Genomic DNA, 14700 nt, shown 5'->3' with positions numbered 1-14700 from the left:
GTTACCATCATACCATAATTGCTCATTTTGTATATTAATCACTAAAAGAATCAGAATTGTTCTATAGATCGATCCACTTTTTCAAACCCTTTACAATAAACTGCAGTTAAAAAATAAAAACTGTAAAGATATTTGATTAGATTATGAAGTGTTTAGAAAGTATAAATAGCTATTTTAAAACATTTGGAACAAGCCACTATGTGTTACTGAACCAGATTCTTATCTATGGTACCTAAAAGTCAGTTTTACCAGCCTCAGTGGTACATAAATCAACACTGATGGTTTTAAAATTTCAAATAGAATGACACAAGTTTAAGAATTTTTAAGTACATTTTATTAAGAATGTATCCCTTTGATAAGATTATGCTTCAGGAGGCTTTTAATGCCCTTGACATAAAACTGTACACATTATACAAAAACAAGAAAACCACAAAAAAAAATCAAGGTGAGCAAAACCATTAGAGGACAAACCTTATTTAAATTATACACAACTCAATGAAATATTCTTACGGAAAATATATAAATACTTTTTCTTTCTATGTTACAGTTATACAATATAAATCAGATTTCAATGTCTGTTCAGTGACCTACAAACACCAGAACCTCCAAATATGTAGCAGCGTATTACTAAATAAAAAAGAAAATTTTGTGGTTAGGGAGCATTAAGTCAGATTTTTTTCACAATCCCTTACCACTTTTCAAAACTAATTTACACCATTTGTTTTACAATGCAGCTTTAGGGTTTCTGACAGGCCAATAATGGAACATTTTCAACTATTATCTATGAAAGTTTTAATCTCCCCCCTCCTTTGCCCCAAGACTTTGCATTTTGTGCTAAATCAACCTATTTAGTGGCAAAATTACAAGATATACTTTTTTGGCATAAATTATATTTTTCAAATTAAATATTTTATAAAGAAGGTCAAACAAAATGTGCAATTTATGCATGCTGTGGCATAGCTATCCACCTATATTACAAAAATACTCTAAAGGGGAGAAAATCCACATTCTGTGTGAGTCATAAAACACTACTATGAATGAAAACTACCCTGGGAACCTAAAACTAAAAGAAAAAACAAATGCTCCTAGAAAGATTCTCACAGATTTCAATATTGTCTGATAAGCACTGCTATTAATTTTACCGGTATGCTTTTATAATCAAACTCTCACTGTAGTGATACTCTTGAAATGAAGCTGGTAATAATTTATTCCCTGAATGGGGAGACAAGGGAGACCTTTCCCAACTTACATTTTGGAAAATGTGAAATGTTCTTTTACTCCAACAGCTCTTCTCATAAAACTCTCTCAATTAATTGTTTCTTTTTTCCCATGTTCAATGGAGTGTGAATTTGAGACCAAACTGGAAGCATAGGACAAAAGGGGAAAAACCTTACTTCCAAAGGACCTTTCCCAAGGTAGTTTACAACGCTCCTCTCACACAAAATTAGCACCTCACTCTTACCATGCAAAAGTAACTGCAGTTATAATTTGGATGACAATTTGATTGCTTTTTATTGCTTAATGATCTGTGCTTTAATGTGGGAATAAAAGGCATCCTCTGAATGGAATGAAAAAAAATTTATATAAATAGCAGGAGACAAATCTAAATAAGCATTCCCACCTCACTGCTGAACACTCTGCCATTGTAATATGCCCAGAAAAACTCAGCTTTAATTACCTCAAGCTCTGGATAAAAGAGCTCAAAACTATTAAAGCCACCCCATTTCAAAAGGACTTATACACCTGATGTTAGAGTAACTACCATAATAAAGTATATACCTTCAAAGAGCCTCTTTCAAAGTCAATGTCTTACAGAATGCCCTTATGCTACCAATCTTCATTAGAAAATTTTTTATTAGGGAGAAAAGACTTTTTCCCTCCTCAAGTCTATCTAAGCATAAATAGGAAGTAAAAGTATAAGAAATTTTAGACCATATTTAATTACAAATACTAATTTCTAATTTCCATATTTATCAGTATTTACTCATTAGTATGTGAAGCTGAAATCTGTTCTTGAAAAAAATTTCAATTAGAAATGACAATTCACTTTACAATTAGAAATTCACAGTTTACAACCAGCACAACTGCCCAAATTCCTCCAAATTATTCAATAATTACCAGTAGTACAAATTTATATGGACTAAGATTAATTCTAAAATCTTAGAAAACTACAGTATTGACATTATTTTGGTATTTTATAGTCTGGTAATATCTATTACATATAGGTGCTTTTCTCAATTATTTCTATTACCACTGACAACATTCCTAACCTTTTCTGCTATAATTTAATATTTTAAACACTTAAGTAAATCACTTGGCACCGCATGTGAGCATTTTTCATCATAGAAGTCTACTTTTATACAAATAAGTACTTAAAGAAAACATATTAGACCTGTCAGTGAAACATGGATAAACCAAATAGCAGTATACATTTAAGTCTAGACATCTTTTTTTCTTAGATTACTGAGAACCACAAAGCTCTGTCTCCCCAAACTAAGTGCTATAGGCAAATATTATGATATATACACACATCTTTCAAAGTAATAATCAAAAAAAACTGTTCAGGCTAATAGTAATGAAGACTTCATTTCAGGATGAATGAGTGAGGTGGGGTCCAGGGATGAGTGAGTGAGTGAGTGTGTGTGTGTGTGTGTGTGTGTGTGTGTGTGTAACAAAAAATTTACTGTTAACTTTTGAGGGATTAAACCACAGATTTATATTAACTGAGGTAGTGTTTAAAATGAATGTCTAAAATATGTTAATCCCATTATTCATAAGATTACTACATCACCTCCTTTGGAGTTTTTAATCACTATTTGGTCTAGTATCTCTGACATTTGGTTCTCCGGAAGGCAGTTTAATCATCCAAGACCAAAGACCAAGGTGACAGGCAACATTCTTAGAAGTACTGTTAACATTTAAATAAACACTTGGGTTCAGTGATAAATTAAAGTTAAAAAAAAAAAGCATTTCTTTTATCTTCAATTGGATTTTATGAAAGAAAATCTGAAGAACCACTTTTTAACATAAGCAGAAGCTTACAGCCCTTATCTGCTTTGTTATAATGTAAGTTGCTACACAGTGCACATAAGAACAATTCACTGAAGTGCAGTCAAAGAGGTGTTATGAAGTGAGATGAAATGCTTCATCCCAATTGGAACTTTCAGTGCCAGTATATTTAAAAAAAAAAAAAAAATCTCTGTGAGTTACGTTTTCTAGTTCACAGGGTTCTTTACAGAGATCTCAAAGAACAAGACCATTATAAAAAGGATCTGTAATATGGGAAGATATTAATCCATGTACTATGACTGTGTCAGAGTTGATGCATAACTGTAAAAATGGTCTAAACAAATGAATTAAAAAAGGGTCCTAATCAGTCCAGCTGGATTTTTTTTTCTATTTATATATAGACCTCAAAAAAGATAATCCTTTCATTTACAAGCATTCTAATGAGGATGGCCATGCTTTTTTATATACAAATTTGCATATATGTTTTATTCCTGTAAAGATTTCCAAATATTTTTAGACATACACAAATTAAACACACAAATAAACAAAACCTTGCCCTCATCAACTTAATTTTGCAAATGTGATAAAGGCAATTACTGTACTCATTCATAAACTCACCTATCACTGCATTTAGTTTGTGCAAAACAAGAACACTGATATAAAAATTAAATTACTGCTGCTTTAAAATTTGGTACTTAAGGCTTTTCACTACAATTTTTAATCGTAATAGTAAGTTTCATTAATGATTTTTTAAAAGGAACTATGGCTTTTCTTTTCCCATGGAATGTATAAATTGTAGGCAAACTTATCTTTTCCTCAAGAGATGCAAGATTTTATTTAATGCTTTCTTTTGCTTTAGGTCTAAATTAATAGTGCTTGTTCAAGTTACGGTTTAAAATGGTGATATGGGAAGCTGATGAAAATGGAAGTCCACTGAAAATATATGCATTCTATGAATGGAAAATACTTTGAATTATAAAATAATTTTTCTGATTTTAATCAGGAACTGTAGCGAAAAACCTTAATTAGTTCAAATAGCCTACAATAACACATTGCAACAAAACTGAAGAGATGGAAAACAAGAAACTTTATGTAAGTCTAGTAATGTAAAAATAATTTATAAGTCCTGGTTGTTGAGGCTCTTCTTTCGCTGTGAGGCTACAAACCTCTGAAGTAGTGTTATAAACATGAAGAAAAAAGTGGAAGGGCCAAAGATCCCCCTCTAATACCAGCAGTTACAGCACACCCCATTGTGCTAATAGGATGCACCCTCAGAGACACTGATTCCTAGTTTCCACAAATTAGTTAACAAACAAGGCATCTTTATATTTACCCTAAAAAAAGAATTCAGAAATAACGGTGTGAAGGGTGCTTCTGCATATCTTATTATTGTTCCACTGTTATTATGCTCTTAAAATGAAAAAATAGAAAACCTATGTAGGTATTCAGTGCTTGGCTCTTGCATACAATGGTAACTAAAACTCTTAAAACTGTGGTAATGAACAATGAACCCCTAAAAGGGCTCAACGGGGGAGAGAGGAAGTTGTTTCGGTTAGGGAAGTCCGCAGTTCCAACTGCTCATGTACCAGTAATTGCTGGAACAGCGTAGCGAAGATACTCCTATCTTTGCTGCCCAGTCAATCGGCATTTTCTGAGGCTTTTAGAAGTCCACAAATATGAATATATATAGTATACATCTATATACATCATAAATATGAGGTCAGGATTCAACAGATGTATCAACTATAGGTTGCTTTGGTGGTGTTGCCAAGACAGCCTCTGCTTCTTCATGCATCTAGAAAAGAAGTGGTAAATTATTAATGACTTTCTAGTGTATCAACAGATATAATCTCTTTTAACTTAATTCAAAGAGATTTTTGAAAGATAAAGTTCAAAAGTACAAATCCTACTTACTTGTAAAAACTGTACATCCTGAAATAATTCTTGTATGAACCTCCGACATGGAAGTCTAAATGTGCAGTGTGACAGCAAATGGGAAACCTCAGAGTAAAGGCATATGTCATCAAATGTTTGAGGATACTTCTCCTTAATTCTAAAATGGAAGAAAGGACTAGGATGTGATAAAAATTATAATAATGACTTTGCTATTTTCTTTCAAAATATCACTTTTTAAATATCTTTTTCCTCCAGATATTGATTAAGTGGTACATCTGGGTGATGGCATAAGAATATAAAATAGTAAATATTCCTACCTCACACTTACATTAGCTATTTTAAGTTTGGGATTATCTCTTAAAATGATAAAAACACAAATACTTCTTGGAAAGTTAGAAATATTCTTTATCACTGGCATGAGAAATTACAAAATTTATTTATCAGCCTAGGATAACTCAAGTATTTTCAAAACTAAGTTTTAAAATAGAAATAAGTTTTTAAAGTTAGACTGAAATTATTAATATCCTTGACTGGGCTCGCTCTCTATATCTTTCAACCTTTAACAGTGGCTTTTAGCTGGCAGAGCATCTCAGAGTCAGTGGTGGTATGGGGTAATGCACAGATTAAGGACACACTATACTTAGAGCTTCTGACCAGGAGGTCTGCAGTGGGACCCTGGCATCTGTGTTACTATTATTTTGTAAAGCCCCACAGGAGACCCTGAGGTGCATTTTTTTTTTTTTTGAGGACCACTGCTTTAAATAGTGCAAATCAAAGATGCTGAAGATTGCCTGAATTTTCTTTTATCATGTTGCTGTGATTTAGAAAAGCAATAAAAATTCTGCAACTTTTATTAAAAGAAAGGAGTAAAAATAGGGAAAAATTAAACCAAGAAAATATCACTTATTTTTATGTATGCCAGCTTTTCTTAAGCTTTAAGGTCTCAGGATACCCCTACTTTCTTAAAAATTACTTGAGAACCCCACAAATTTTATTTTTTGTGGGTGATAGCCATCAATAATTACCATATAAGAAAGTAAAACTGAGAAAATTTCAAAATATTTATTAATTCATTTAAAAAATAAAATTATTACATGTTAACATAAATACATATACTTTAATGAAAAAAAACTATATTTTCCAAAACTAAAAAAGTGAGAAGATTGGTATTGTTTTACATTTTTACAGATCTCTTTAAAGTCTGGCTGAATAGAAGACAGCTGGATTCACATACCTGCTTCTGCATTCAGTTTGTAACTGTACGCTAGTTTGGTTGACGTATGTAAAGAAAATCTAGTCTCACTCAGATATGCCATGCAGTTGAGAACCACTGATGTAAGCTAATTAGTCTAACTTTTGAAGTATTTCAAATATCTTTTTCACCATAAAAAGCAGAACAAAGAATACTCATGCTCATAGCTTACTTACGTTAAAAGCCCAGTTTCATGACATTTAGTTGAAACTGAACTACTCAAATTAATGACTAATCTCAGAACTTCTTTGCGAAGGAGTATACGGCACATTGGTGTATCATCTGGAATTGTTTTAACACCTGAAGAGAAGATTAAAATATTTTATCTATATCACAATAGAAAAGTATTATAACTCATGGAATTTGTTTTTTCAACTCTACCAAATATATAAAACTGAGATAAATTGCACATGACCTGCCAATCATTTTGGGAGCAAAATTCTTTCTAATGAAAGCAGATAGCTAAGAGGGTATGTATCAGCAGCTGATATAGGTGCAACAGTTATCTAAACATACCTCAGTAAAACTGACTTGTCATAGTTATGAGACAACTTTAATTAACAGTATGTATCTACAACAACAACAGACTAAGTATAGTTATACAGGGCTTGGATTTAAATCTGAAAACTTACCTAGTAGCAATTCGGTGCTTTTGGTGCTGCTGGCTGATCCTTCTTGAGACACTCCATCACTGCATCCAGAAATGCCCGAAAATTTAGAGGGAACTACTTCTAAGGGATTATGGATAGTCTGCTCACACCAATCAGAATATGGAATGTCTTGAAGGTCTGAAGAAAAAATTAAATCAATTAACAGATCATAATGGCTTAATTCCTATGCTTGCACTGTATACTATAGAAGAGATGATTCCTTGTAATTTCTTTCCAGTCTTCAATAATTATTTTCCCTGATGAAGATTTTCAAAGTAAATTCAGACCACTCAGATAGTAAAATTTGCTAAATTCTAAAGACATTTATACATAAAATTTTATACTCCTAAATTATAAAAAATACATAAATACGTGTTTATTTAAAGAATTCAAATAAAGATGTATACAGAATAAAAAATGAAGTTACCTTATCTACCCCCTCTCCCATCCCTGCCACCCCCAAACTAAATACCCCTCTCTTAAATATATAAAAATTCAGATATTTGCTATTTTAAATTTCTCTTTCTTGCTCTTTTGGTGTATAAGTGGGATTATACTGTATCTATTATTCTATCACTTGTTGTTCCCACCATTTAATAATTACCAATATTAGAATCACAGTTCCCTGGGCTTATCAGTTCCTTCCTTAGAGTTAAATTTACTATACTACCCATGCATTGCTAAGGTATACTCCTAGATGGGATTTTAAGGTCAACCAAACATCTTAGTGCTGTTAAAATTATTTAAAAATTTCCTGAGCACTTGAAGTGATTAGAGCAAATGGAAATCAGAAAGTCTCTGGTTATCCTTTTAGGAAGTAACATTGGGCAACCCAGAAATCATGCAACCTCAGTAGCTACAAAAGAGATTGAGAGAGAAGAGACACACTCAGCCAGAAGGTGAGACCTCTTGATAGCTAGTTCAGTCCTCTTTCCACTACAACACATTGTCAGAGTATTAAAAAGAGCTTTTAAAAAAGCTTTTAAAAAAGTCCAGGGAACTAGACCAATGTAAACACACACTACCTCTCCCTATGCTGTTTTCAACAGAATAGATATCACCACCTCATCTCATCTTTAAGCACTTCCTAAGATTAGTATTTACATAGTACTAAGCGGAATATGCTTTGGTTCCTCAGAAAATCAATTTAGCATAGCTTTAATATTAAGGAAATCATGCATCTGTCAGGCACTTAAAAGTAATGTATGGTACTTAAATTATACATTGATTTAAAATATAAAACTACTGCCAAAAGATCTGAGAACTAAAGATGTACTTAAAAACCAGCAATGCTGAATAACCAGGTAAGAGATGACTATGTTATTTTAGACTCAGTTGATGAGCTTCCCAGGGAGTAAAATGACAAAATATTCCAGTGCAAGGAACAGTAAGAAAATTATACTTCTTTTAATCAACATGTTTCTGAAAAGTTATAAACTAATTCATTTCAGCCTCACCTTCAACCAGTGATGACTCCTAACATTTCTAACCTGTTACAACCACATCTTATTTCTAAAGATATCATTCATTCTCATTAAAAAAAAAAAAAAAAATCATGAGTCTAACTAAGCCAGGCCAAAAGAATTAGTTTCTTCCATTGGAAGACGTGAAAAAGCATCCTAAGTATAGTGATAACAGAAGGCTTTTACTACTACATGGGGTATTTTTTTGTGTGAAACCTGCTATAAACCATATGAATAAATTTTTAATGAAATAATTACATGTGCTAAATGGAAACTTCAGAGAACAAGTGGGTAGAATATAGGCACTATTTATAAATTGGCATGATAAGGAGAACCAAAACTTCCTGAAACTGGGAAAGGACCAGCTAGTTGGCCTCCTTCTTCTTATGCATGGAAGGTAATGTCTAGGACTCTGCTGAAGGCAAAACTGTGCATACTATATTGATGATACTGACTTTTAGGGACCTTTATTTTCTATCTTCTCTTAAAAAGTATTCAATGCAATGATACTTATACTTTTACTCAACACATTTTATTTCAAGATTATTTTTAATTTGGATGAAGCATTATGTCCATAAACTGAACCATTTTATCTATGTGATTGATGTTTAGTTTCTTCACTGTAGTTGTTTGCTTTTACTGCTTCCTCTCTTTTTAATTAACAATATTCTAGCTCAGCTTTATTTTATCTTTTAATTAAAAATGGAGACATGAAGCATAGGACAGACCAGACTCTAAGAAACTGGATACCTTCTTTATTCCCTGTATCTGGGCATAAGGCTGACTCCAGCCACTATATGTGGGAAAGAACAAAAAGCTCTAAGCAAAAAATTACATAAGTCCATATGGGCTAATTAAGAAAAATCATAAGCTCAATTTTTCCTATCAGAAAGTAGCCAAGTCGCCAAATAGCTTATCTGAAATGCTGAAACAATTCTTTATGAAAAACATTAAGAATTTCTGTGAGGAGCTCTGTCTCTGGTAGATATACCCACCTGATCACCAGTTCCCCTTGGCAGCAGGGATGTAAAATGAAATGAACAAGGAGATTTTCCTTAGGAGCACAGTAAGATCATTCTAACTGACCTGTCAGAATTTATGAAAGAATATTATTTCTAACATAAACAACTTAGTGTGAGTTACCATTAACGGAGAGCCTACTGAATGTTAATCTTACATGTTAGTAAGTACCAAAACCACACCATAAGGCAGGTATCGTTATTCCTATTTAGAGATTTAAGAAAAAATTAAAAGTAAATCTCAGTGAAACTACGTAGATTGCCCAAGATCAGATAACTAATAAGATGGAAAAGTTTGGCTTTGAGCCTAAGTCTCCTTGATACCAAAACTCACACTCTGCTATGTTTACACCAGGGGTCTTCAGTGTTTCTTGAAGCCCTGGCATTTCCTAGCCTTCTCTACCCCCAATTTTATACTTGGGCAAGGCTAGTAGATGGAGTGCCACCCCACTGTTCCCCTTACATCCTCATCTGCATACCACTGAGCTTTTGTATAGATTTTGATTGAAACATGGGTTTTGCAGCTAAAATAATTTTGAAAACCACCACTGTCTCTTTAGGGCCCTCCCCTACCCCATGTAGTTTCTACCCACTCCTCACAAATTTGTCAGTTTAATAACCTAGACATTCAAACTGATCTCTTGCCATTATCTTTTATAGTTAGCTGATTTTTTTCCCCAGTGCTCTCTCTTTCACAGATGGACTGGTCTACAACACTTAGAAGGTTTCCCACTCAGTTGGTTAGCTACATTAGGGCAAATGTGGTGGTATACATAAAAATGGACCCAAAAGAAATATATAATACTAAATGTTGAAAGGCCAACATGTTGCCTTGCACACTAAACAATACAATGCACAAGTATCTGTGAAGGTGGTAGACACAGAATAAAATGTTAGGAAATATCCTAATAGCCTTTCCACTGAGCTTTAACATTTTTTGAACAACTACCACTACCAACACTACCAACACTACCACCAGACTGAAAGTTTCAAAGAATGAAAAGTCTTGTGTTCAAGTCCTGACATCCCTTTAAAATGATCATTACATAGTAGAGGGACAACTTCAGACTATAACTACAAAGCTACAGTAATCAAAACAATATGGTACTGGCACAAAAACAGAAATATAACATATAGACAAAGGGAACAGAATAGAGAGCCCAGAAATAAACCCATGCACTTATGGTCAATTCATCTACGAGAAAGGAGGCAAGAATATACAATGGGGAAAAGAAAGTCTCTTCAATAAGTGGTGCTGGAAAAACTGGACAGCTACATGTAAAAGAATGAAATTAGAACATTCCCTGGCACCATATACAAAAATAAACACAAAATGGATTAAAGACCTAAACTCCTAGAAGAAAACAGAGGCAGAACACTCTTTGACATAAATTGCAGTAGTATATTTTGGATCTGTCTCCTAGAGTAACTGAAATAAAAACAAAAATAAACCTAATTAAACTTAAAAGCTTCTGCACAGCAAAAAACAAAACAAACAAAACAAACAAAAAAAACACCCCATAAACAAAATGACAACTTATGGACTGTGAGAAAATATTTGCAAACAATGCTACTGACAGGGGATTAATTTCCAAAATATGCAAACAGCTCATACAGCTCAGTATCAAAAAAAAAAAAAACCCAAACAACCCAATCAAAAAATGGGCAGAAGACCTAAATAAACATTTCTCCAAAGAAGACATATAGATGGCAATGAAAAGGCCAACAGGCACATGAAAAGATGCTCAATATCACTAATTATTAGAGAAATGCAAATCAAAACTACAAGGTATCACCTCACACCAGTCAGAATGGCCATCATTAAAAAGTCTACAAACAGTAAATGCTGGAGACTGTGAAGAAACAGGAATGCTCCTACATTGTTGGTGAGAATGTAAATTGGTGCAGCCACTATGAAGAACGGTATGGAGGTTCCTTAAAAAACTAAAAACAAAGTCACCATGTGATCCTGCAATCCCACTCCTGGGCATATATCCAGAGAAAACTCTAATTGGAAAAGATACATGCACCCCAATGTTCATAGCAGCACTATTTACAATAGCCAAGACATGGAAGCAACCTAAATGTGCATCAACAGATGAATGGATAATGAAGATGGAATATTACTCAGCCATGAAAAAGAGTGAAATAATACCATTTGCAGCAACATGGATGGACCTAGAGATTATCATATTAAGTCAGAAAGAGAAAGACAAATATATGGTACCACTTATATGTGGAATCTAAAAATGATACAAATGAACTTATTTACAAAACAGAAATAGACTCACAGACATAGAAAACAAACAATGGTTACTAAAGGGGATGGGGGGGATAAATTAGGAGTTTGGGATTAATATATACACACTATTACATATAAAATAGGTAAACAACAAGGGCCTACTGTATAGCATAGGGAACTATATTCACTATCTTGTAATAACCTACGATGGAAAAGAATCTAGAAGAGAATATACATACACACACACAACTGAATCACTTTGCTGTACACTTGAAAGTGCTGTACACTGTACACTTGCTGTACACAAATATTGTAAATTATCTATACTTCAATTTAAAAAAATAGTATAGGAACTATTTTTTAATTATCTGCCATGGAAAATAAAGACGTCTCCTTTCTGATACACAAAATACTTAATATGGCTGATACCAGTGCTTCTCAAACATTCATGTGTACATGAATAACCTGGGCATCTTGTTAAAATGCTGATTCTGCGTGTGGGGCAGAGTCTGCATTTCTAATAAGTGCTCAGGTGATGCTGATGCTGCTGGTCTGCTGACCACACTTTGGGTAGGAAGGGCTCTGCAGGACTTGGTCCCTACCCGTTTTTCTAGACTGATTCTGTATTTCCTCTCCCTTTGCTTTCTGAGCTCCATTCCCACAGGTGTCTTTTTAGTCCTTCCTACTTCCCATACTTGCTCCCATCAGAGAAGACCTTTGCTCATGCTGCTTCCTCTCTCTCAAAATTCTCTATACTCCAGTCTTCACTTAGGTTCTATTCATTCTTTCAACCACAGCTCAACAGCAATTCTTCCGAAGTCTCTTCTTTGATGTGCCTACTTGGTTATATTCCTTTGTTAATACCATGTACCTATCCTTGATGGTGCTTGTTACAAACACAGTATTTATATTAATATTTGTGTACTGATTGATCGAGTGGTCAGTCAATCCATTTCCTTCTCCATTGGATAAAAGCTCAAAGAGTGTAAGAATAATATCTTTCTATTTTTCTCTCTCTCAATTGTTTTCCTAGCATCTAGTTTAATGCCTGATCCACAGTAGCGATGTAATAAATATTAAGTTGAATGCATAAATCCATAGAGGTTCAGTGACTTTTTAACAATTAGCCTGCCTCCCTTCATACCTCCGAGAGGGGTATCAATAGTAAACTGTAATCACTTCCCAATTAAGAGTTATTCTCCTCCTCGCTTCGTATCACTAGAACAACAGGTGGAGGGGTTCTGATCCTGTGCCAAGGTGAGAGCCTTGCTGACTGCAGCAAGTCTTCCACAAGTCCCACACTTGATGTGACGCCACTTGATTACTAGCTCAATAATCACAAATGGATTAGAACTAGCTGGGACTGTCTTGTGACTGGGTAATTAGGGAGCTGGCTTCCCTATCTCGTTTGATAAATAAAGAGAAAACACTTACATAGCAAAACTCCACAGTAAGTGCTTCATAAGTATTTGTTGAATGAGTAAATGAAGAAACAGAACTTAGAAGAACTAAAATATCATAAACAATGTATAGACAAATGATTTTAAATAGCATCTTCTTTACTGTGTACAATACATCAGAACAATAATGCCCAAACCTTTCGCTCACAGAAAATGAAAATAATTATAGCACTCTGGGTCCCTGGACAGGACTGTTCACAGTGGTAAGTGCCTAGTCCAAGGGTTTGTCAAACCCAGGCCCGACTGGGGCATGGAGCCACGGAGGGGATTAATCTCTCAGCACATCCATATCCTATTTGTGGATGTGGTACAACAGTGTGCTGCAACGCATCAGTTGGGAAGTTCTGAATCAGGATGCCATGGAGAAACGTGGATGAATGACCCAGAGAACTTTGGTTATCACTAGATTTTTTTGAGGGTGGCTAAGTGATATTCACCAAGAAAAGCTATCTACACATATTTATAAAAAAGCTGAATCTGGATCTGATTCATTCACTCCCTCACCAAAAAAATATTGAGTGCCTAGTATATAAAGCAGTACTCAGCTGAGTATTAGAAAATAAAAATGAAAAGGCATGACAGACCATACCTTGAAGGAACTTATTGAGTAGAAGGGAAAAAAATAACCAAGCAATAATTATCATAAGAGATCTATGTACAAAGAGCAATGAAAGTAAAGAGGAAGAAGTGTCAACATACGACTAAGAGGGTCACAGAAAGCTTTGAAGATAAAACAGCCCCAACTCTGAGGATGAGGTGGGCTTGCCAAATGGACTGTGTGTGAGCTTGCATGTGTGTGAGGAGAAGGCGCAAGAGGGAACAGTAGGGAAAACACACTCTTCATGCCTAGAACCATGAAAAAGAGCACAGTCTGTTCAAAAAACATCTAGTCAGTAGCGGTGTATCAATTATAAGATAGGAGAATGGTAAAAAAAACAGCAGACAGATCACACACAGAGTCTTGTGTGCTGGACTTGAATAGGCAGTAAAAAAAACTGTCAACAGCCTAATCCAAGGCAGTAGTATGAAAGATGAATTGGAAGGGGAAAAAACTGGAGACAAACTTACTAACATTCCCACAGGGAGATGCTGAGTGACCGTACTAAGGCTGAGGTAATGCGAATGGAGTAAGAGGGATGATCAATCGGGCTGGGAGATGACTTGTGACTGGAGCAGATTCAAAGACAGGTGGGTTCATCTTGAAGGACATAATCACTCACCTGAATGACTACATATTGCACTCAGTTGGTTACTGGGCTGGAAACCCAGAATTTCAATACAGACACAATAAAGGCAGTTATCATCTGTATGTTCCTGTAGTCCAGTGTCTTCTGTGCTTTCTAAAAACAGAGAAGCATCTGAATGGATTGAATTCATTATTTCTGTAAGACTCATCTGCTGTCGTAGCAAGTGAAAAGAGTTTTTTACAAGACCTCCAGTTCCAGATGGAAGACCTGTGCATAAGTAAATACAAAACATAATCTGATGAAGATGGTATCAATGACACCTCTTTCAAGGTGCCTTAAACTATGTGAAATTTTAAAGAAGGGAAATTAGGGAAGAAAACCAGAACTCGTTTTATGATTCAAAATCTAACCTTAACTGGGGAGAAAAACAGGATAATTTGCTTTAAATTATGAAAATAATTAACATCAGCAGATATACTTATATTACTTTAATATGGGGTTTTAAATACAAAATAAAAAATT

At 34.3% G+C, this 14700-nt stretch overlaps 1 protein-coding gene across 5 annotated transcripts in view; it reads right to left on the bottom strand.

The window, feature by feature from the left end:
* Positions 1-354: 354 nt before the first annotated feature.
* The window catches only part of RICTOR (RPTOR independent companion of MTOR complex 2), a 127646-nt gene continuing 113300 nt past the window's right edge, over positions 355-14700 (bottom strand). For 3 of the 5 annotated variants that reach the window (XM_082837398.1, XM_082837399.1, XM_082837402.1), the window contains 5 exons: positions 14212-14445; positions 6790-6945; positions 6334-6457; positions 4924-5062; positions 355-4804 (listed from right to left, as the gene is read on the bottom strand). In XM_082837398.1, the coding sequence (XP_082693524.1) occupies positions 4730-4804; positions 4924-5062; positions 6334-6457; positions 6790-6945; positions 14212-14445 (728 nt within the window). In that variant the 3' untranslated portion in view covers positions 355-4729. The remainder of the gene's footprint in view (positions 4805-4923; positions 5063-6333; positions 6458-6789; positions 6946-14211; positions 14446-14700) is intronic. The other 2 variants (XM_082837400.1, XM_082837401.1) reach the window with 1 other exon arrangement.

This window comes from Leucopleurus acutus (assembly GCF_964270905.1).
Source record: "Leucopleurus acutus genome assembly, chromosome: 3".
Taxonomy (NCBI): domain Eukaryota; kingdom Metazoa; phylum Chordata; class Mammalia; order Artiodactyla; family Delphinidae; genus Leucopleurus; species Leucopleurus acutus.
Note: the sequence above shows the minus strand (reverse complement) of the source record. Positions and strands in the feature narration are given on the sequence as shown.